Here is a 24,465-nt window from a genome sequence, read left to right as displayed (position 1 = left end):
CTACTTTCTCTCTCTCTTTTTTTTTCAGTTTAAAATTTTTATTCAAAAGGGTCCCATGTACCCTGAAGGGTGAATCCAATTTTCTTCAATGTTAACATCTTGTGTAACTATACTACAACTACTGTGTTTCCCCGAAAATAAGACCTAGCCGGACCATCAACTCTAATGCGTCTTTTGGAGCAAAAATTAATATAAGATCCGGCCTTATTTTAATGAAAGACCCGGTATAATAAAATTTATGTAACTACCACTACAATCAAGTTACAGAACTATTCTATCACCGCAAAGCTCCCTGAGCTACCCTTTATAACTACACACCCTTGCTTCCATTATTAAACTTAGGCTCAATTTAATTAAAAATTAAAAAAATTTACTTGCGCCGTCATACTAGCCACATTTCAAGTGCTCGGTAGCAAATTGTGGCTTGTGTCTATCATCCTGAACAGTGTTGGGCTATACTTTAGATATTGTAAAGTATCTCAAGGCTCTAAGATAATATACTCACTTTCTTTTAAGGTTCTTATCCTCTAAGGTCTTCTTGGTGAATTAGAACTAGGTTAAAAATAGCTGGTTCCTTTTATGGTTACTCTTCCCGCTACATTGGTCACTGATTCTTAACAATTAATTCATTAATAGTAGTATATTCTAAATATAATTCCCTCAAAATGTGTTGGAAAAAACTACCATTGGGCATACCATAGAAGAGGTATTGAGTATTCTTTTTTTTTTTTTTTTTCCATTAAATTTATTGGGGTGACAATTGTTAGTAAATTTACATAGATTTCAGGTGTACAATTCTGTATTACATCGTCTATAAATCCCATTGTGTGTTCACCACCCAGAGTCAGTTCTCCTTCCATCACCATATGTTTGATCCCCTTTACCCTCAGTATTGAGTATTCTGTTTGCTAGACTAGATATGCTATAATGTAGGGTGTTTATTGATATTTTACTTAGGATAAACACTCAATGCCCAAGCAGAGATGAAAAAGTGTGTTTATTCATTATTAGAGAACCTGCGGTTTTATTCTGAACAGTTTCAACGTGGTATGCAGAACATTTGAGTGCTTGTCATATAATCAGATCAGTAGATTCGTAGTAGATGATTATAGTGTAGATGGCTTAATACCTTCTTGTTACACAGTACAGGCTGTAGTATAGTGCAAATGATTCATTTGAGCAGTGAAAATAATACTAATTGTATGTCATGCTTTGTTCCATGCAATCAGTTGAGATAGCTGTAGAATTATCTGTGCTGTTTTCTTCCCCATTATCTTAAAATTAAAGAATTCTAGAAACCTAGGGAACTTGAGAATAATCCATACTGTGAATGCTTTCTTGTTTAAAACTTTTTCTTTTGAATTCAGATTTGCCGCTTGATACTGATCTAAAAAAGGAAAAAACATCTAAGATCGTATTGGCTGAGATGCTTGGTGACATGATCTGGGAGGAATTGTCTGAGTGCCTCATTAAAAACTGTTTGGTTTATTCTATCCCAACAAATAGCAGCAAATTACAGCAGTATGAAGAGGTAAGAGCAGAGATACCATAGAAGCTTTAAAGAGACTGTGGGTTCCTATTGGTGTCTCTCTCTTTTTTTTTTTTAAGAAAGATCTTTTGTTCTTCAGTGACATCTTTAAGAAAATTATTAATAAGGAATAGAAGCAAATTCCCTATAACTTCCTTTTTCTTCCGGCTTCCTACTATTTGATTGGGAAGTATCTTTTCTTATTAAATATATTTTCTTTATTAAGATACTTTTGAAAAGCAATTGTTCTTTTATTTGTACTTATATTAGCTATAGTAGTTATCATGTGACACTTTTTTGTTTCTTTTTAGTGTTTCCTTGAACACTAAAAAAATATGTATATGTATTTTAAAGGTCTTTGCACTTTTACTCAGTAGAGTCAGAAATTTCTGTTTAAGATACTCTTCCTAATGAATTTAAGGCTAGAAAAATGTATATTATCTTTATACCTAATAATTGATGGTTTGTTGTAAAACTTAATGACCAGCTGGTCCTTGTTATTTTCTATACATTGGATTTGAAATTTTAATATTGAAATGTAATAATATGTATATTATTCTTTTCTTTTTGCTTTTCTCAGATTATACAATCCACTGAAGAATTTGAAAATGCTTTAAAGGAGATGAGGTTTTTAAAAGGAGATACTACTGATTTGCTGAAATATGCCCGTAACATCAATTCTCATTTTGCTAACAAGAAGTGTCAGGATGTGATTGTGGCAGCTAGAAACCTAATGACCTCTGAAATTCACAACACTGTGAAGGTATTGCAGTTATAGTATATTAGATTGTATTTGGGAAGCAGCTCATGTCTGAGATGAAAATGGTGGAGTAGAAGAGAGCATGACAACATGGATGGATCTTGAGAGTATAATGCTATGCGAAATAAGTCAGACAGAAAAAGCAGAGAACCCTATGATTTCACTGATATGTGGTATATAAACCAAAAACAACAAAAGAACAAGGCAAACAAATGAGAAACAAAAACTCATAGACACAGATAATAGTTTAGTGGTTACCAGAGGGTAAGGAGGGCTAGGGTTGGAAGATGAGTGCAAGGGGGATCAAATATATGGTGATGGAAGGAGAACTGACTCTGGGTGGTGAACACACAATGGGATTTATAGATGATGTAATACAGAATTGTACATTGAAATCTATGTAATTTTACTAACAATTGTCACCCAAATAAATTTTAATAAAAAAAATGTACAGAAGAATTGGAAGAATGGTACAGCTTACTTCTTGTGATATGCTCTCAGTCCAAGTTTGAACAGTCATTAAAATACTCAGATCTTTTAATTATCCTGTAGAACCACAGCTTTATCATCATGTAAGCAACCAATATCTTATTTTTCACAGTGTGCTTGCATTTGGATTATTCTGAAGATAGTGCATATTCTGTTTCTTTGTTTGACTCTTAGATTACTCCTGATTCTAAGATAAGTGTGCCTGACTTACCTCGCCCTGATGAGCATGACAAGCTACAAATACAGAAAATGTCCACAACTCAGTACAATGAAGTGGTGAATTTACAGCCTGAAAATACACTGGACCAGCATTCCTTTGCTTTGCCCCCGTGCCACATCAGTGAGTCTGTAAAGAAATTAATGGAACTCGCCTATCAGACTTTATTAGAGGCAACAACCAGCAGCGATCAGTGGTAAGAGTTCTGAATTTGAAAATGGCAATGACTTGCTTAAATGCCTATCTAAACGGACATTTAGTAAGAAAATTAGCTGGAATTCGTTGGGTTTTCTTATCCCATTAGTTAATATTTTTTTCTAGAAAGTCAGTGCAGCACAGAGATACATATTGATAATTAAGTTTTATTTACAACAACATAACCTTACATTTCAGTTTCATCCTTTTACATGAGAAAATGGAGGTCCACAGAGGTTAATAGACTTTGTCAAAAGTTAGGGTAAAAATTATCATTGATGTTTTCAGACTAGCAGTCTAGTGTTCTTTCCTTTCATTTTGACCAAGTAGGAATTTTACAACAAGGTGTAAGAAATAGAAGCATGTATATGGATGGACAGATAAGTTATTTTGATGTTAAAAATTATTACTTTTTAACAAAAAGCTTTTAAATTTTTGTTTAATTTATACTTTTTATTTGAATTGAATGATATTATATGAGAAAGCACATATAAAGAATTTAGAATGCTACCTGGAAAATGATTAATACTCAAATGTTTATTATTGATCGCAGTGGTAATATTGGGAGTGATAGTTGTACCAACTGCTCCAGCCTGCTCTGGCCTTTTAATTTAACTTAACATTTATTTTACCTTGTAAAATCCAGGCCCTAATTAATTTCCATTTTAAATGCTTATTTTTTAAAGCCATAATAGTTTGTTGGGTAGCCAGAGGTTGAAAGAAAAGACTGGAATGTACCAAAGATCTGATTTCACCCTTCCAGGATGATTTCTTCCAATCTGCACTTGTATAAAGGGTACTCCAAACTCTGTTTCACAGCTCATACTGAATCTCTTTTTGTAAGCATCTTCCCTACTCCTAGACTAAATTAAAGAGAAAATGGCAGGCTGTAGCCCAAGTTGGCTGTAGAACAGATTTACAAAAGCCGCTTTAGTTTGTATCTATTGTAGCAATTTTTTACTTCTCATCCTCATAGTAGAAAACAATTGCAGTTAGGGCTGGACTTAATCAAGTTGCATCTTTAGATGGGCTTCCAAACTTTTAGTTTTTATGTCCATATATAAACAAACCCGTCTATTTTATTCAGCCCTAGAAAGAACATGTTTACCAAGGTACTTCTGTGACTTTAATGAATCATTATATTCCCAAGCCCATCCACTTTTAAATATAAGTAGGAAGAAGTACATATGTAAAAAAAATCATGTACTCCACTGGCAGAATAAATATAGAAGTGACTATTTCTTCACATGACATTCACTTGAAATATACCCGATCAGAAGTTAGGGGTGCAAGGCAATATTTTCTAAATTTTTTTGGGAACTCAGAACACCAACAATATTTTTACATACTGAATGTCTATGGACAGTCTTTCACTAAAATAAATAGTTTTTAACAGGACAAACAAAAACACAACTACAGTATAATAAACCCTTCTATATTATTAAACCTCAAAAAATAAGATATGTAGCAAAAATAAAATGAAATAATTTAATCAGGTATCGTAGTAATCAAGTCGTAACAGAGTTTTGGGGTATAGTAACCATAACTTATTTTTCTAAATATTTGTGGAACTCCTGTGACTTATTCAGGGTACATAGTTTAAGATATTCTTATGTAGAAGTAAGCTACACCTTGTATTTGCTCTTTCTAAGTGCATTATAATATTATCTTAAGGTATTCTATGGGCAGATATAAAGGACAAAAAAACTTGAGGTTAGATTCTATTCTAGAAATGTTGATTCATCTCCTTGCATTGGGGTAAGAAGGAGAAAAGGTGAAAGCTGAAAGTCAGGCTGATTCTAAAAGAACCAAGTGAATGCCTTTATTGATATTTTGCCCTTTGCAGAGTGCGTCAGTAGTAGGGTAACATTTGCTTGAGGCTTAGCTCCGTTTGTTACTAAAGGGATACTCTTACTAAAGGGATACTCTGGGTCGGGCAGAACACAAATTGATAAATGGAAAAAAGGCTTTGGGTTGAATGCTGCTATTCTTAAAATTATTAGTGGATCCAGGTTTTTAGGACTGCAATCTAGTTAGAAAATACTGGTGGAGAATATATTTCCACCATAGATTAATGGTGTTTTCAGCAGTGACCAAGCCAGGTATTCTCTCCACTGTCGATTTAACTGCTGACTCTCACTCACTTAGGGTGCACTAGTTTGAATTTTTTTCTCATTTCCAGTATACCTTATGCATTTCTGTTGACACTGTTTTCTTTTTAGTGCTGTTCAACTTTTCTACTCAGTGAGGAATATCTTCCATTTGTTCCATGATGTTGTACCAACATATCATAAGTAAGTGCTACTGTACCTGATTTCTGTGTAATATTATACATCTAAAATGTTAGTAAGTCCAGTTAAAACCAGTAATCTTACATTCCCACTAAAGACATTTTAGTTACTAAAATTTACAGTAAAATGCAGTAAACCATTTAAAACGTGTTTGGAAGACACAGGTCATTTATTAATTAATAAGGGTCCTGTAATTTTACAGTATAGTGGGTAATGCAAATTTAAAAACTCAAAAGAGCTTTACCCTGGTTTCGATGGTAGGTATTTTCAGAACTGCCTCATTTTACTTGGTTACAAAACAAAAAGGCCATTGTTCCGTATTGCTATATAGTAAACATACCACATTTTCTCTTGGCATTTATAGATTTGTAAACTTAATACCACAGGAGATTGTCATTTAACTGTCGAATATTAGCAGCCACTATTCCAGCTATCTTATGAGGTCTGACAATTAAGTTCATGAACTTGCCACCGTGCGCTTACATTGGCAGCACTGTACAAACAGCTCGGTAAGGTTTCATAACCTTGGTTTATCAGTGTCTCACAGCTGTGGTCGTATGGCAGTGTCTTGCTGAGTGGTGTTCATTATTGTTACTGCATGTTTTTGTGTGTTGTCGCAAGGTTGTCTGAGCTTGAATTAGAGCAACGAACAAACATTAAATTTCTTGTTAAACTTGGCAAGAGTGGACGTGAAATTAGGGACATGTTAATCCAAGTTTATGGAGATAATGCCATGAAGAAAAGGGCAGTGTACAAAGACTGAACGTTTTCATGAGGGGAGAGAACGCGTCACTAATGAAGAGAGGTCAGGGTGGCCAGTAACGAGCAGAACTGATGAAAACATTGCAAAAATTTGTCAAATTCTGTGTCAAAATTTGTCGGCTGACTAAGAAGCATAGCAGACCAAGTAAACTGATAGAGAAACAGGAAAATCGTTTTATTTTTTTTTTTATTAGTTTAGTGGATGATAATTGTTAGTAAAGTTACATAGATTTCAGGTGTACAGCTGAAATTAGATAAAAGATACAACATTCATTTATGAATAAAACACTTAATAAAATAGGTATAGAAGGAAAATACCTTTATTTTGCCGATAGTTTCTTTTGCTGCGCAGAAGCTTTTAAGTTTGATATAGTCCCATTTGTTTATTTTAGCTTTTACTTCCCTCACCTTTGCAGTCAAATTCATAAAGTGCTCTTTGAACCCAAGGTTCATAAGTTTATTTAGTACCTATGTTTTCTTCTATGCAGTTTATTGCGTCAGGTCTTATGCTTAAGTCCATTTTGAATTAATTTTGGCACATGGTGTCCAGTTTCATTCTTTTGCACATGGCTTTCCAGTTCTCCCAGCCCCATTTATTGAAGAGGTTGTCTTTCCTCTATTGTATGTTTTTTGCTTCTTTGTCAAAAATTATCTGTTCATATTTATGTGGGTTTATTTCTGGGTTCTCAGTTCTATTCCATTGGTCTGTGTATCTATTTTCCTGCCAATACCATGCTGTTTGATTATTGTAGCCCTGTAGTACAAGCTAAAGTCAGGGAGTGTGATACCTCCAGCATTGTTCTTTTTCCTTAGGATTGCTTTGGCTATATGGGGTCTTTTGTGGTTCCAAACAAATCTGATGATTTTTTGCTCTACCTCTTTAAAAAATTCCATTGGGATTTTGATGGGATTTGCATTAAATCTGTATATTGCTTTGGGTAATATGGCCATTTTAACTATGTTGATTCTTCCAATCCATGAGCACAGAATGTCTTTCCATTTCTTTGTATCTTCTTTGATTTCTTTTAAAAATGTCTCATAGTTTTCAGCATATAGGTTTTTCACATCCTTGGTTGAGTTTATTTCTAGGTATTTTATTATTTTTGTTGCAATTGCAAACGGAATTTTTTTTAAATTTCTTTTTCTGATTTCATTGTTAGTATATAGGAATGCAATGGACTTTTGTACGTTGATTTTGCAGCTGACATCTTCACTGTATTCGTTTATTGTTTCTAATAGCTTTTTTTGTGGAGTTTTTAGGGTTTTCTATATATAGCATCAGGTCATCTGCAAAGAGTGACAATTTAACTTCTTGATTCCCAGTTTGGATGCCTTTTATTTCTTTCTCTTGCCTGATTGCTCTGGTGAGGACTTTCAACACTATGTTGAAAAGCAGAGGTGATAGGGGACAGCTCTGTCGTATTCCTGAACGTAGAGCAAAGGACTGCAGTTTTTCACTGTTAATTATGAAATTAGCTGAGGATTTGTCACATATGGCCTTTAATATGTTAAGGTATTTTCCTTCTATACTTATTTTGTTAAGTGTTTTAATCATAAATGGATGTTGTATCTTGTCAAATGCTTTTTCTGCATCAATTGATATAATCATATGATTTTTGTCCTTTATTTTGTTTATGTGATGTATCACATTGATGGATTTGTGTATGTTGAACCATCCTTTTGCTCCTGGGATGAACCCCACTTGATCGTGATGAATAATCTTTATAATGTATTGTTGCATTTGATTTGCTAGAATTTTGTTTAGGAGTTTTGCATCTGTATTCATCAGAAATACTGGTCTGTAGTTTCTTTTTTTGTGTGTTATCCTTACCAGATTTTGGTATCAGGTAATGTTGGCCTCATAAAATGAGTTAGGGAGTATTGTGCCTTCTTCAATTTTTTGGAAGAGTTTGAGTAGGACAGGTATTAGATCCTCTTTGAAGGTTTGGTAGAATTCACTAGTGAAGCCATTTGGTCCTGGACTTTTGCTTTTGGGAACATTTCGGATGACTGATTCAATTTCCTTACTGGTGATCGGTCTATTTAGAGTTTATGGTTCTTTGTGATTCAGCCTAGGAAGGCTATGTTTCTAAGAGCTTGTCCATTTCTTCTAGGTTATTGAATTTGGTGGCATATAGTCCTTCGTAGTGTTCTTGGATGATCCTTTGTATTTCTGTGGTGTCCGTGATAACTTCCCCTTTTTCATTTCTGATTTTGTTAATTAGTGTCTTGTCTCTTTTTATCTGAGTGAGTCTAGCCAAGCGTTTGTCGATTTTATTAATCTTTTCAAAAAACGAGCTCTTTGTCACATTAAATTTTTCTATTGTCTTTTTGTTCTCTATTTCGTTTAGTTCTGCTCTGGTTTTTATTATTTCCTTTTTTCTGCTGACCTTGGGTTTCATTTATTCTTTTTTTTCTAGTTCTTTAAGGTGTGACGTTATTTATCTTTCATTTTTCTTCTTTATTGAGATAGGCCTGTAATGGTATAATAGGTATAGGTACAGGATAAGTATAGGTATAGGATAGGTATAAATTTCCCTCTTAAAACTGCTTTTGCTGCAAACTGCTTCCCAAAATTTTGGTAGGGTGTATTTTCATTCTCATTTGTTTCTATGTATCCTTTCATCTCTCCCCTTATTTCTTCTTTGACCAGGTCATTCTTTAAAAGTGTGTTGTTTTACCTCCACGTTTTTGTGGTTTTCCCTGCTTTGTTTTTGCAGTTGATACCCAATTTCGAAGCCTTCTGATTAGAGAATATGCTTGGCATGATTTCAATCTTCTTAAATTTGCTGAGGCTAGTTTTGTATCCCAATATATGGTGTATCCTTGAGAATGTTCCATGTATAGTAGAAAAAAATGTGTAGTCTGATGTTTTAGGATGAAGTGCTCTATAAATGTCAATTATGTCCATTTCATATAATGTGTCATTTAGGGCTGCTATTTTTTTATTTATTTTCTGTTTAGATGATCTATCCATAGCTGTCAATGATGTATTTAGGTCCCCTAGTATAATTGTGTTTTGGTCAATTTCTCCCTTTAGTTCTGTTAGCAGTTGCTTGGTATATTTCGGTGCTCCCTGATTGGGGGCATAAATATTGATGACTGTTACGTCTTCTTGTTGTATAGTCCCCTTTACCATTATGAAATGTCCATCTTTGTCTCTTGTTATTTTTTTCATCCTGAAGTCTGTTTCATATGATATCATCATGGCTACACCTGATTTTCTTTGGGTACCATGTGCTTGGAGTGTCAATTTCCACCCTTTCACTTTGAGTCTATGCTTGTCCTTGTAGCTGAGATGTGTCTCTTAGAGGCAGCATATGGTTGGGTTTGGTTTTTTGATCCAATGTGCTAGTCTGTGCTTTTTTATTGGTGAGTTCAGTCCATTTACATTTAGGGTGATTATTGATATGTGAGGTTTTCCTATCATTCTATCTTTGGTTTTCTGGTAAAACTGTGTCTCCATTGTCTCTTTGCCTTTTTGCTGTTGTCTGTTAGTTCTGTGTGGTGGTATTCTATGATTTTTTTCCCCTATGTTTCTTCTTTTATTACATTAGGTATTTCAGTTCTGGATTTTTTTTTTTGTAGTGGTTACCATTAAGTTTATGTAAAAGAAAGTTTCGTATGTAGAGTACTCCATTTTCTTCATCATGCTTACTTTCTTCATTCCCATATTTCCATTTGGGCCTTACTCTTCCGCTTTTATGTATTGGTTGTCACAAATTATCCCTATTTATGCTGGTCGAATAGCCTCCTTCAGTATTTGGTGTAGTGCAGGTCATGTATTAGAAAATTCCCTCAGCTTCTGTATGTCTGGAAAGGTCTTTATTCCTCCTTCATATCTAAAGGATATCTTTGCTGGATGTATTTTTCTTGGCTCACAGTTTCTCTCTTTCAGTAGTTTGAATGTTTTATTCCACTTTCTCTTGGCTTGTAGAGTTTCTGCTGAAAAATCTGATGATAATCCAATGGGCTTTCCTTTGTAGGTTATCATCTTCTTTTCCCTGGCTGCCTTGAGGATTCTTTCTTTGTCGTTGATTTTTGACAGCTTCTATACAATATGCCTTGGAGAAGGCCTGTTGGGTTGAGGTAATTAGGTATTCTGTTTGCTTCTTGGATTCTAGTATCCAGTTCGTTTCACAAGTGTGGGAAGTTTTCATCAACAATTTGTTTGAATATACTCTCTGTTCCCTTCTCCCTTTCTTCCCCTTCTGGTATGCCCATTATTCTTATATTGCTCTTTCTGATAGTTCTGAAAGTTCTTGTAGAGTTCTTTCATTTCTTTTAAGTCTCAAGTATCTTTCTTTTTCCATCCGTGTCATTTCCATATTTCTATCTTCAATGTCATTGATTATTTCTTCCATTTGGTCCAACTCTATTATCTAAGCTGGCTATTTCATTCTTCATTTCTTCTGTTGAGTTCTTAATCTCCAGAAATTCCAACCAAGTAATGCAGTCAGTTACATCAGCAGCCAATTGTTCAACCAGGTACAGCCAACGGCCCACCACCACCAAAGTCAGCACCCCCCATAGAGCCTGGAATCTGCTCTCTGGGACTGTGTCCCCACAGTGCCTGTTAGTCTTGCCTGTCTGCTGCGCAGGGAGTCCATTGTGGAATTACAGTTGTTCAATTTGTTGTAAATTCCAGGGAAGATTTCAAGAGGCTCACTTCATGCCGCCATTTTTATGACATCACTCCCAGTTAGGAAAATCTTAACTGAAAATATTGGCATGAGAAAGGTGTGTGCAAAAATGGTCCTGAAGGAGCTTACTGATGACCAAAAGCAAAGGAGAGTTGAAGTTTGCCAAGTTTTTTGGAGAAGCAAGACGATGTGTTGAACTGTGTGATCACTGGTGATGAAACATGGGTGTACCAATACGACCCTGAAACAAAGCATCAAAGTACACAGTGGAAGTCAGCCAATTCTCCATGACCAAAAAAGTTTTGTCCAAATCAAGAATTAAAACTATGTTGGTAACCTTTTTTGATATCAGAGGGATTATTCATTATGAATTTGTACCAACTGGACAAATAGTTAACCAAATTTAGTATCTGGAAGTGCTGAAAAGCCTGTGAGAAAAAGTTAGATGAAAACAACCTGAACTCTCCGCCTAGAATTCATGGCTCTTGCATCACGACAATGCACCAGGTCACACAGCACTATGAGAGAGTTTTCAGCCAGTAAACAAATAACTGTATTGGAACACCCTCCCTAATCACCTGATCTGGCCCCCAATGACTTCTTTCTTTACCCAAACATAAAGGAACTATTGAAAGAAGACATTTTGATGACATTCAGGACATCCAAGGATAATAACAACAACTCTGATGGCCATTCCAGAAAGAGTTCCAAAATTGCTCTGGTGTTGGTGCATAGCTTCCCAAGGTGACCATAGTGATATTCAGTAATGAGCTATGTAGCACTTTTTCTAGGATGAGTTCACAAACTTAATTGTCAGACTCATAGACTGTTTTTACTTAAAGTCTTGGATTTTGAAAGTTTCTTTTAATGTTAATCTGAAAAGTTACTCATACTTTAAGCCTCCAGAAGTTCTCTGTTATGCACATTAAGTGTTTTGGATTTTTTATGAATGTTTTAAATAATATTTCAACAAAGCTATTCCTTAGTCAAGGACTCTGGTTTCAAAGAAAAAAATCAGTTTATTATTTGTAATATTTTTAGTTTAGATTTTTGAACTATTGAGATGTTTTTAAATAGGACCACCTGTTATTTTTGTTATAAAAGAGAACTTATTTATTGTGAACCTTATTATTTTTGTTTATGTTTTCTTTGCTGTTTAAAATTTTTATTGCACTTTCTCCTTAGTCAGGTAAAGAAAAAGAGAAAACATCTTTGTTCAGCTAATAGCCATGTCCTCGGAGATTCAGACACAGTGGCTTAGCAGTTCCATGCTTAGAAACATTTTTCACACTGGTGTGAACTTAGCTTTATGTGTATGGTCTTGGAACTTAGCTTTTTGTGTGTGGTCTTGGAACTTTGTGCTGGACAAATGGTTTACACACTTCAGTGTGCATCAGAATCACCAGGAAGCCATGTTAAAATACAGATTGCCAGATCCTGTACCCAGGATTTCTTGATTCAGTAAGACTGGGATAAAGTCTGAAATTTTAAATTTCCAGGTTATGTTGATGTTACTTGTCAGGGGACCACACTTTGAGAACCACTGTCTCAGATTCCGGTTCTCAGCTTTTGCAGTATTTTAGAATCTCTTATTGGAGCTTTAAGAATATATATATGTATATACACACACGTATATACGTACGTGTGTGTGTGTGTGTGTGTGTGTGTGTGTGTGTGTGTGTATTATATATCCTTAAATCCTACCCCTAGAGATACTGATTTATAGGTCTGGTGTAAGACCCACGCCATCTGTGGTTTTTTAAAGCCATACACATTATTCTGATGTGTAGCCCAAAATGAGGACCACTGTCTTAGATTATTAATTTCTGACTTTGTATATTCTAGCCAGACGTTAATTAAATCAGCGAACTAGGAAGCATTCATTATATGAATGACAACTGGTGGATACATAACAGAAGTAAAAGACAGGATCTCATTCCAAGCGGAGTAGGGAGACTAGTATGTGTGTAAGATTTAGAGCAGCAATTTTTAGTCTTATATGAAAACCACAATCACCTTGGAAAATTTAAAAAAATACGGATAACTTGGCTTCAGTCAGAGGTTGTGATTTAATTTGTTTGGGGTGACGTCTAAACATATATTTTAAATTTCCCAGGTGACTCTAAATTAGTGAATTAGGAAATAGTTAAGTGCTTCATTATATAAGTGAAATAGGAATTTGGAGAAAGAGGAAGTGCATCTGTATTTCCACAGATTTATCAGTGTTAAATTTCAAGGGATTTATTACCTATAGCTATGCTAGGTTTCCAATTAGAATTGACACAAGTAAACATCTTAATTGCCTTACTCTTTCTTTTTTTTTAATTTATTGGGGTGACAATTGTTAGTAAAATTACCTAGATTTCAGGTGTACAATTCTGTATTACATCATCCATAAATGCCATTGTGTGTTCACCACCCAGAGTCAGTTCTCCTTCCATCACCACATATTTGATCCCTTTTACCCTCATCTCCCACCCCTCGCCCGCCTTACTCTTTCTTTTAATCACTGGGATAGTTTTATAGGAAAAGATCACATTTAGGCAGAACAACCTCACTCTGATTGAATGGGAGTGGGAATGATGGGTTAATATCTTGTTATGTACAGCATTTATACAGCTGTATAGCAGGCAATGATTAAAGCCTAGAAATAATTAGAAGAGTAGTAACTTTTCATCAACCCCAACTTCAGTAACAGGTGATTTCTTTCTTTTATTTATTTATTTATTTATTTATTTATTTATTTATTTATTTATTTATTTGTGATTTCTTTCTTTTTCTACCCCTTTTCCTGTACTAGGGAGAATCTTCAAAAACTGCCCCAGTTGGCTGCCATTCACCACAACAACTGTATGTACATCGCTCATCACTTGCTGACCCTTGGGCATCAGTTCAGATCACGTCTTGCCCCCATTCTTTGTGATGGCACCACTACTTTTGTTGATCTTGTACCTGGCTTCCGGAGACTTGGTAACTGACGCCTTAGATTTATTAAAGCATATTGATTCTCCAGCTTCTCAGCCTGGTATCTTTGTAATTTGTGAATGAGGCGATTAGAAATTAGGTGGTGGTCCTGAGCTATATTGGAAAGTGGGAGGGCATTTAATTTGCAAGTGTTCCCAGTTATTTAATTTTATAAAGTTAATGCCTTCTTTGTGGAAGCATTACTTTTTTATGACATGATTTCATGGTACGTTAAACTTCCAAACTGCATTGCTGGTGCAGTGAATTCACCAAATCAGAGTTATGTCAGTAGAATGACAAATAATATGATTTGTATTGTGACAGTTCTGTTACAATTGTTGGTAAGAGCTTACCAATGCCAGTGCTTATTGTTTTGCAAAACCTCAAGATTGTTCTCCCTCTTCTACCTCCCTTAGCTTCACTTGGGATTTTTTAAAATAAAAAAAACTGTGGGGTAAATCAATATGTTTACTGTAACAGCCTAAGAAAAGCAGAGAATCTATATGATTCACTTGAGTTTTCAATTCCTGACTTCATTAGGTGGTATAAATCTGTCAGGAAAATACGTAGCTGCTGCTTCTCTATGAGTAATTTTTCTTATTTGATTCTGGACAAACTATTGGGAAAGACATTATTTTGAGGGTGGGTTTTGAGGAACTAGCTAATATACCGTGTTTCCCCAAAAATAAGACCTAGCCGGGCCATCAGCTCTAATGCGTCTTTCGGAGCAAAAATTAATGTAAGACTCAGTCTTATATTATTATGTAAGACCCGGTCTTATATTAAAATAAGACTGGGTCTCATATTAATTTTTGCTCCAAAAGACGCATTAGAGCTGATGGTCCAGCCAGGTCTTATTTTCGGGGAAACACGGTATTAGAAGTGATTCTTTATAGTAAGCTTAGGGCAGCTTTATGATGTTACCTAGCTAGCGTTTTCAAGTAGGCTGAAGAAATACATGGTACATGCTTCTCTTTCACCTTCTATTTGCAGTGTGTAACTGAACAACTTTTAGAATTCTTTTTTTTTTTTTTTTAATTAATTTTATTGGGGTGACAATTGTTAGTAAATTTACATAGATTTCAGGTGTACAATTCTGTATTACATCGTCTATAAATCCCATTGTGTGATCACCACCCAGAGTCAGTTCTCCTTCCATCACCATATATTTGATCCCCTTTACCCTCATCACCCACCCCCCACCCCCTTACCCTCTGGTAACCACTAAACTATTGTCTGTGTCTATGAGTTTTTGTTTCTCATTTGTTTGTCTTGTTCTTAACTTTTAGAATTCTTTATTCTAATTTCTCATCATAGGGACAGAGTGTTTTTTGGCCCAAATGCGGGCACAGAAAAGAGCACTTCTGGAAAGATTATCAAGTGCTCGGAACTTTTCAAACATGGACGATGAAGAGAACTATTCTGCAGCAAGTAAAGCAGTTCGTCAGGTGGGAGGTTGTTGTTAGTTCTGGAATTTGAACTCTATCTTTAAATGCTCCCCCCCTCTTTTTTAAGCAGCAAAGAATATGTACAGGTAGATTAGTTGATTCCCCACAACACCCCATTGAAAAATCTGGATACCTTTTACAGTCATATTTGTGACCTTTCCCTTCCCAACAGGAAGCTACCTTTCCCTTACCCCAATCGTGTGACTACCGTGTTTCCCCGAAAATAAGACCTAGCCAGACAATCAGCTCTAATGCGTCTTTTGGAGCAAAAATTAATATAAGACCCGGTATATTATATTATATTATATTATATTATATTATATTATATTAATATCATATCATATATCACAGCATACATTTATTATATTTATATTTATATTATATTAGACAGGACCTTATAGTAAAATAAGACCGGGTCTTCTTTTTTTTTTAAATTTATTGGGGTGACAATTGTGAGTGAAATTACGTAGATTTCAGGTGTACAATTCTGTATTACATCATCTATAAATCCCACTGTGTGTTCACCACCCAGTGTCAGTTCTCCTTCCATCACCATATATTTGATCCCCCTTACCCTCATCTCCCTCCCCCTACCTCCCTTACCCTCTGGTAACCACTAAACTATGTGTCTATGAGTTTTTGTTTCTCATTTGTTTGTCTTGTTCTTTTCTTGTTTTTGCATCAGTATTCATCAGAGATATAGGTCTGTAGTTTTCTTTCTTTGTGTTATCCTTACCAGGTTTTGGTATCAGTGTAATGTTGGCCTCATAAAATGAGTTAGGAAGTACTAACTCTTCTTCAATTTTTTGGAAGAGTTTGAGCAGGATTGGTATTAGATCCTCTTTGAAGGTTTGATAGAATTCACTAGTGAAGCCATCTGGTTCCGGACTTTTGCTTTTGGGAAGGTTTTGGATGACTGATTCAATTTCGTTACTGGTGATCGGTCTGTTTAAATTTTCCAGTTCTTCATGGTTCAGCCTTGGAAGGCTATATGTTTCTAAGAACTTGTCCATTTCTTCTAGGTTATTGGATTTGGTTTCATGTAGTCCTTCATAGTGTTCTTGGATGATCCTTTGTATTTCTGTGGTGTCCGTGGTAACGTCCCCTTTTTCATTTCTGATTTTGTTAATTAGTGTCTTCTCTCTTTTTATCTTAGTGAGTCTAGCCAAGGGTTTGTCAATTTTGTTAATCTTTTCAAAGAACCAGCTCTTTGTCACATTAATTTTTTCTATTGTCTTTTTGTTCTCTATTTCATTTAGTTCTGCTCTGATTTTTGTTATTTCCTTTCTTCTGCTGACCTTGGGTTTCACTTGTTCTTCTTTTTCTAGTTCTGTAAGGTGTAACATGAGGTTATTTATTTGGGATTTTTCTTGTTTCTTGAGATAGGCCTTTAATGATATAAATTTCCCTCTTAAAACTGCTTTCGCTGAATCCCAAAAATTTTGGTAGGATGTATTTTCATTCTCATTTGTTTCTATGTATCTTTTGATCTCTCCTCTAATTTCTTCTTTGACCCAGTCGTTCTTTAAAAGTGTGTTGTTTAATCTCCATATATTTGTTTTTTCCTGCATTTTTTTCGCAGTTGATATCCAATTTTAAAGCCTTGTGATCAGAGAATATGCTTGGTATGATTTCAATCTTCTTAATTTTCCTGAGGCTGATTTTATGTCCCGATATATGGTCTATCCTTGAGAATGTTCCATGTATACTAGAAAAACATGTAGAGTCTGATGTTTTAGGAAAAAGTGCTCTATATATGTCAATTATGTCCATTTCATCTAATGTGTCATTTAGGGCTGCTATTTCGGTATTTATTTTCTGTTTGGATGATCTATCCATAGCTGTCAGTGATGTATTTAAGTCCCCTAGTATAATTGTGTTTTGGTCAATTTCTCCCTTTAGTTCTGTTAGCAGTTGCTTGGTATATTTTGGTGCTCCCTGATTGGGGACATAAATATTGATGACTGTTACGTCTTCTTGTTGTATAGTCCCCTTTACCATTATGAAATGTCCATCTTTGTCTCTTGTTATCTTTTTCATCCTGAAGTCTGTTTCATATGATATCATTATGGCTACACCTGATTTTCTCTGGATACCATTTGCTTGCAGTGCCAATTTCCACCTTTTCACTTTGAGTCTATGCTTGTCCTTGTAGCTGAGATGTCTCTCTTGGAGACAGCATATGGTTGGGTTAGTTTTCTGATCCAATCTGCTACTCTGTGCCTTTTTATTGGTGAGTTCAGTCCATTTATACTTAGGGTGAATTATTGATACGTGAGGATTTCCTGACATTCTATCTTTAGTTTTCTGGTAAAGCTGTGTCTCCGTTATTTCTTTGCCTTTTTGTTGTTGTCTATTATTTCTGTGTGGTGGTATTCTATGATGTTTCCCTCTGTTTCTTCTTTTATTTCAGTATATATTTCAGTTCTGGATTATTTTTGAGTGGTTACCCTTAAGTTTATGTAAAAGAAAGTTTGATGTTTAGAGTATTCCATTTTCTTCAGCATGCTTACTTTCTCCATTCCCATATTCTGGTTCAGGCCTTTACTCTCCCCCTTTTTATGTTGCCACAAATTGTCCCTGTTGATGGTGGTCGAATAGCCTCCTTTAATATTTCTTGTATGCAGGTCGTGTATTAGAAAATTCCCTCAGCTTCTGTATGTCTGGAAAGGTCTTTATTCCTCCTTCATATCTAAAGGATATCTTTGCTGGATATATTATTCTTGGCTCATAATTTCTCTCTTTCAATAGTTTAAATATTTGGTTCCACTCCCTCCTGGTTTGTAGAGTTTCTGCTGAAAAATCTGATGATAATCTAATGGGCTTTGCTTTGTAGGTTACCGTCTTCTTTTCCCTGGCTGCCTTAAGGATTCTTTCTTTGTCGTTGATTTTAGACAGCTTCAATACAATGTGCCTTGAAGAAGGCCTGTTGGGATTGAGGTAATTAGGTGTTCTTTTTGCTTCTTAGATTTGAGGATCGAGTTCTGTCCACAAATTTGGGAAGTTCTCATCAACAATTTGTTTGAATATATTCTCTGTTCCTTTCTCTCTTTCTTCTCCTTCTGGTATGCCCATTGTTCTTATATTGCTCTTTCTGATGGAGTCAGAAAGTTCTTGTAGAGTTCTTTCATTTCTTTTAAGTCTCAAGTCTCTTTCTTCTTCCATCTGTGTAATTTCCAGGTTTCTATCTTCGATGTCACTGGTTCTTTCCTCCATCTAAGACCGGGTCTTATATTAATTTTTTCTCCAAAAAACGCATTAGATCTGATTGTCTGGCTAGGTCTTATTTTCGGGGAAACACAGTAGTCATTAATAAACCTGTCATAGCAAATATTTAACCCATGAACTTGGGTTTGGGAAATTTGAAATACTAGCTTCCATTTTAATGCCCCTCTCTCCTACGTGATTTATCTTTTTACTATAGTTTTTCCAGTCTCAAGATAAGTCTACTTTTCATCTAGCAGTGGTGTCACTAAGGTTTAATATCAAGAAACACGTATTCTTGATTACTTTACGTCACCTTTATATAATGCCTCTCCTCCCATGAACACACAAATGATAAATGTAAATTTGGAAAGCAGAAGTTGCAACAATCTCTCTTCCGTGTAAATAGCTGTATTCTTCTGACAGGTCCTGCATCAACTAAAGAGACTTGGAACTGTGTGGCAGGATGTCCTGCCAGTGAATATATATTGCAAGGCTATGGGGACTTTACTTAATACTGCAATTTCTGAGATCATTGGCAGAATCACTGCCCTAGAGGTAAGAGCCATTAGATGCCTCAGCACACTTGAGATGCAATTCTTGTTCCAGATTCTCACTTTCCTAAAAAAGTGTTAAAGTCTCATTTTCAGTTAATACAGATGGTAGAAGAAATTGTTCATGTTTCATGTCTAACTCATTGTACTGGTTTTTTGTTTGTTAAGTTTTGTCTTAATTCTGTCCTCCTGGAGACTTACTAATCTCTATCTTTTATGTCTATATAAGAAAGTAGGATTACACCACTTGTCCATTTAGCATCTGTGTAAATTATGAATGAGGAGGTAGGAAACTGTAGTCCTGAGGTGGACAGTAAAGTATGAAGTCATATATTTATTTAATTTGCAAGTGAACTAAGTTTAATTTAGTAAAGTGAAATGCAGCCTTGTGCAGGCACCACTTTCCCAACACACTCCTGCAGTTGGGATTATATATGTGATAGTGCAAATGTCATCTGGACTTTGCCAACTCATGCCTCTAAAGCACACATTGGCAAACCCTTATTTGTAATAACATCCACTGCTTTGCAGCAAGTTGTGTTATGTTCCTCTGGAGAAATGGGCTCTTTAATGCAGGCAAACTAACTTACTGACAATCTGTTGAAACACATTTTGTGTCATTCTTGCTTTAAAAGTATTGCCAGAGAGCTAATGAAATCTAGTATCTAGTAGTAAGGAGTGCTGGTTGGAAAACATCTTGATGTGGCTGACCCCCTGAACAGCATGCACCAAAGAAATGCCCTTTCCTTACTACGAAGCTGGCCCAATTCTGTTCTTTTGTGTTCGCTTTGTGCAAAACCAGGACATCTCTACTGAAGATGGTGATAGATTGTATTCCTTATGCAAAACAGTGATGGATGAGGGACCCCAAGTATTTGCACCTCTGTGTGAAGAAAACAAGAACAAGAAATATCAAGAAGAGGTTCCAGTCTATGTGCCAAAATGGATGCCGTTCAAAGAATTGATGATAATATTACAGGCCAGCCTGCAAGACATTGGGGATCGGTGGGTATAACCCTTCCATAGAGGTGTTTATCTCTTCACAGCTACAGAGAGTGTTAGTGCTTTTCTCTGTTTCTTTTTGTGTGTATATGTGTGGGGCAGAGATTATAAGTTTTTTTTCAATTACAGTTGACATACAATATTATATTAATTTCAGGTGTATAACACAGTGATTAGACATTTATATATCTTACAAAGTGAGCACCCCGGTAACTCTTGTACCCATTTGACACCATACATAGTTACTGTAATTTCCTTCTGTTTCTTAGTGTTACTCAGGAAAGAGTTTCATATTGAATAGCAGTAGCTTGGGCCTTTGCATTGTCTCATATGTGGGTCTCGTTACAGCTTTCTCGTATTTGTTGACTACTTCATGCTTCATATTATTTTGGTCTTGAACATGTTGTTTGGGCATGCTATACAAACGATCTTCCATTTGTAAGAAGTACAACCTTCTGGAACCTAGATGGAAATTGTTGCCCATTTTAACCAACAGCAGATGCATTTTAGCATTGGCTTTGACACGTTCATGGAGAAGTGAATTTTATTTGTATTATTCAGCCTCAAACCATTGTTTAACTAGCAGTTTTTCTGCAAGGAGTACAGTAGGTTTAGAGATTAAGCACCATACATGTGGAAGGGACTCATCTTTTCTGAAATGTAGTGGATGATGTTTTCTCTGAACACCATCAGTTGATGTTGCTACGCCCAGTAGTTGTGTGCTGTCTACATTGTGTCATACTGAGTGTGCGGAGATCATTGCTACTGGACAACGCAGAATACATGTGGGTTAGTTACATACCCATGGATGCTTTTATTCTTGTCTTGGTAGATTATTAACAAGTATGCATACCTTGCATAGGGAGCTCCCTGAATAGGCCTTAAGGTCCCTCTTCGTCCCTATAGCTACTTGTTTATCTGCTTTAGCTTGGTTTAATTACAGATTTCAGTTATATTAGACCGGCCATCCTAGATGTATCTGAATCGTTCTCAGCAAATACTGTCCATTCTAAAACACTGTAAATGATTTCTACTTGAACAAAATCACATCAAAATACCTTCAACTATATTTAGTACACAATTTGATTTATTTGTTACTTACAAATCCTTACTGGGTAATAAGATTTTTTTAGGTAAGACTCCAGAGGGCCGCAGGTGAGAATTTTTCTTTCTGCTGTTCAAGGGTCCTCTTACAGCCTAAAAATGATCATTAATTCCTTGCTATGAGAAAAATTATAATACTGGTGTATCTTAGCTTCTTTTTTTCTGCCCCAAAGATTATTTTTCTCCCAGAGATTTTAGTAAATATAAGAATAATAATTAATTGAGAAAAGTATTTTACCAAAGAAATCACCTCTAGTCATATAATAATAGTTTAAACTTTTTAAAATGATAAAGTCTGTATGTATATATGAAGGAGTACAGTATGTATAATGTGTACTTACAGTTTAAAGAAAAAGTAAATATTTGTGTACCTATTACCCAACTGAAGAAAAATTTTACCATACCTTTGAAGACCCTTCATGCCCCTTTCCAAATGCTCCGCACCAGAGGTAACCACTACCTTAACTTTGTGTCGTATCCTTGCCTTTCTTCATAGTTATACCACATTTGCATATATCCCTAAACAATATGAAAGTTTAGAATTGCCTGTTTTTGAACTTTCTGTAAGTGGAATCTTCTGTAACTTGCTTTGTTTTGTTCAGTATTATGTTTTTGAAATTCATTCATGGTGGTTCATTTTCACGGCTGTATCATATTCCATTATACAAATATTTCATAATTTATTTATCTTGTCGCTTCACCTTTTTACCAGTATTTGGTATTATCAGACTTTAAACGTTTTGCTAATCTAATTGGTGTAAAATGGTAGCTCATTGTCATTTTAATTTACATTTTCCTAAATTCTAATGACATTGAGCATCTTTTTATTGATCATTCATTCTTCTCCTATTGTAAAATTCCTGTTCATAGTTTTCTCTCTTTATTCTACTGAGTTGTTTGTGATTTCATTATTGATTCATGGGAGTTGTCTATGTATTTTTTTACACCAATCCTTTGTCAGTTAAAATTTGTTGGCTGTGGCTCTTTTTAAAGTAATTACAGATCCCACTACTCTATATAACATGAGGATGTGGTCTTAATTGTCAAGTTCAAGCGGGACTTAGTGAGTATACAATAAGGAAGAGTAGTCTTATCTTCCTAACGTGGTCTCTTCATCTGTCTGTGCCGATACCAAAATGCAGCCAAGAAGCAGAAAAAGTCAAAGAGATTGAGTGGTGGATACATAAAGAAGGGGAAGGATGACAAGATTCGTTTCGTTTTATTTCCATTTAAAGCAACTACGAGGTGTGACAATTAAGTGTGTGAACTCATCCTAGGAAAAGTGCTATATAGCTCATTGCTGAATGTCATTATGGTCACCTTTGAAGTACATCACTTGGGAAGCTATGCACTCACGCCAGCGCCTTAGTCTACCCTTCAAAGTAATTTTGGAACTCTTTTTTTTCTGGAAAGGCCATCAGAGCTGTCGTCATATTACCCTTGATGTTCTGAATGTCATTAAAATGTCTTCCTTTCAGTAGTTCTTTATGTTTGGGTAAAGAAAGAAGTCATTGGGGGCCAGCTCAGGTGAGTAGGGAGGGTGTTCCACTACAGTTACTTGTTTACTGGCTAAAAACTCCCTCACAGTCAGTGCTGTGTGAGCGCGTACATTGTCGTGATGCAAGAGCCATGAACTGTTGGCGAAAAATTCAGGTCGTTTTTGTCTACCTTTAACACGCGGCCTTTTCAGCACTTTCAAATAGTAAACTTGGTTAACTATTTGTCCAGTTGTTACAAATTCATAATGAATAATCCCTCTGATACCAAAAAAGATTAGCAACATCGTTGCAACAAGTTTGCGGACTTAATTGTCAGACCTTGTAAGTATTTGGGATCAAATGAGCTATTTTTAAATCTTTCTTACACTTCAGAGACATAATCGAAAATAGAATTTTATCTTTTATTTTACAGGTGGGCAGATGGAAAAGGGCCTTTGGCAGCTGCATTCTCTTCCAGTGAAGTAAAAGCTTTAATTCGTGCCTTGTTCCAGAACACAGAAAGAAGAGCAGCTGCCCTTGCTAAGATTAAATAGCTCCACCTTCCTAAAAAAAGCAATGTCTTGACTATGTGGATTTTTCTCTTGCCGTAATTACTCCTTTAGAGACTTCTTGGAATCACCCGTTGGTTTTGGTGAACCAATATATCATGGAAGTCTTATTTCACCTGAGAACACCTTATCTCCTGGCCTGTCTGAGGCCATGCTGAAGAACTGGATGTTGAGATGTCAAGTGAAGCACCTTAGTGTGTTGACTTTCTAGCCACCATCTCTTGATCAGAAACTGTAGAGCAGTGTTATTTCATGCTGCCTCCACAGCCCTCTGGGAACTGTATCCATTGTATATGTCAGCCCTGGCCTTGGATCAAGGAATCCAGGAGATTCCAAGAGTCAGGGTAAAGAATTTGTAAGCAAATGCGATATATATTTTTTGGGGGTAGGGGAACCATATTTGTCCTTGCCGGAATTAAGAAGACTTCCATTAAGATTTTTGTCCAATAAATAATGCTTTTAAGGGTGAGTGTCTTTAATAATAACATGGAAGCTTTGAACAAGAGACCAGGTTTTCTTATCTTCTATGCCATTCTTTTTATTGACATTTATGATCCTCACAGAACTGACTGACTTATCGTCTTTATTCATAATACCATTTGATAATTTCTCAGAATCCCTAGGACTCCTAGGACTTTCAGTATAAATTTTTGGTATTTTTGCTATTTCATCTAAATTCTTTTCTTGGTTGAATTATTTTTTCTTCCTTTTCTAGCTCCACTGTACCTTACCAAATAGCAAAGGTTTTAAATTGCCAGTTTACGTAAGCCTGTATGTGCCATGAGGCACTAACTCTGGGCTCTGTCCTTTCTTGGTGGACATAAGTAATCCTTCAACTCAACTTACTGTATTTTTAACTCTTTACAGCCATTGGAAGTATATATTATGTTAAGGCTATTCTGGGTCTCTAGGGCTCTGGATTGTATCTCTTCATACTGAAATATGGTTTCCTCTTGAAAAGAGGATAAATGGTGTGAGCTTTATGTGCTTTTGAGGAAGGTGCTGTCGAGGAAGTTTTCAGTATAGTGGGCATGTTTCCCTAGGTCTCCCCTTCCCCCCCTTGCAGATCCCTGGCACACACAGGACAAACTGTTTTTCCTCCTGCCTTCAGGTGTTCTGCCTTCACTCTTTCTTTCTTAGTTCTGGCTTAACCCCTAGTCATTCTGGTTGCTTAGTTTTTCTTTTACATATTTAGGGATTAAAGAAGAATGATTAACAAAGAAGACTGGTTTTCTTTTTATAGCAGAACTCAGCTCT

At 35.6% G+C, this 24,465-nt stretch overlaps 1 protein-coding gene across 2 annotated transcripts in view; it reads left to right on the top strand.

Annotated features, from left to right (window-relative positions):
- The window catches only part of ZW10 (zw10 kinetochore protein), a 40,813-nt gene extending 17,136 nt beyond the window's left edge, over positions 1-23,677 (top strand). Inside the window, exons 8-16 of one of the 2 annotated variants that reach the window (XR_013994201.1) lie at positions 1,368-1,531; positions 2,109-2,291; positions 2,952-3,190; positions 5,412-5,483; positions 13,686-13,855; positions 15,167-15,297; positions 18,928-19,059; positions 19,907-20,060; positions 23,073-23,677. Coding sequence is in view for 1 of the 2 variants with exons in the window: in XM_081062858.1 (XP_080918984.1) it covers positions 1,368-1,531; positions 2,109-2,291; positions 2,952-3,190; positions 5,412-5,483; positions 13,686-13,855; positions 15,167-15,297; positions 18,928-19,059; positions 19,858-20,060; positions 23,073-23,193 (1,415 nt within the window). In the remaining variant the exon portion in view is untranslated. Of the gene's footprint in view, positions 1-1,367; positions 1,532-2,108; positions 2,292-2,951; positions 3,191-5,411; positions 5,484-13,685; positions 13,856-15,166; positions 15,298-18,927; positions 19,060-19,857; positions 20,061-23,072 lie in introns of both variants that reach the window. The other variant, XM_081062858.1, reaches the window with a different exon arrangement.
- Positions 23,678-24,465: the final 788 nt, after the last annotated feature.

This window comes from Rhinolophus hipposideros (assembly GCF_964194185.1).
Source record: "Rhinolophus hipposideros genome assembly, chromosome: 10".
Taxonomy (NCBI): domain Eukaryota; kingdom Metazoa; phylum Chordata; class Mammalia; order Chiroptera; family Rhinolophidae; genus Rhinolophus; species Rhinolophus hipposideros.
Note: the sequence above shows the minus strand (reverse complement) of the source record. Positions and strands in the feature narration are given on the sequence as shown.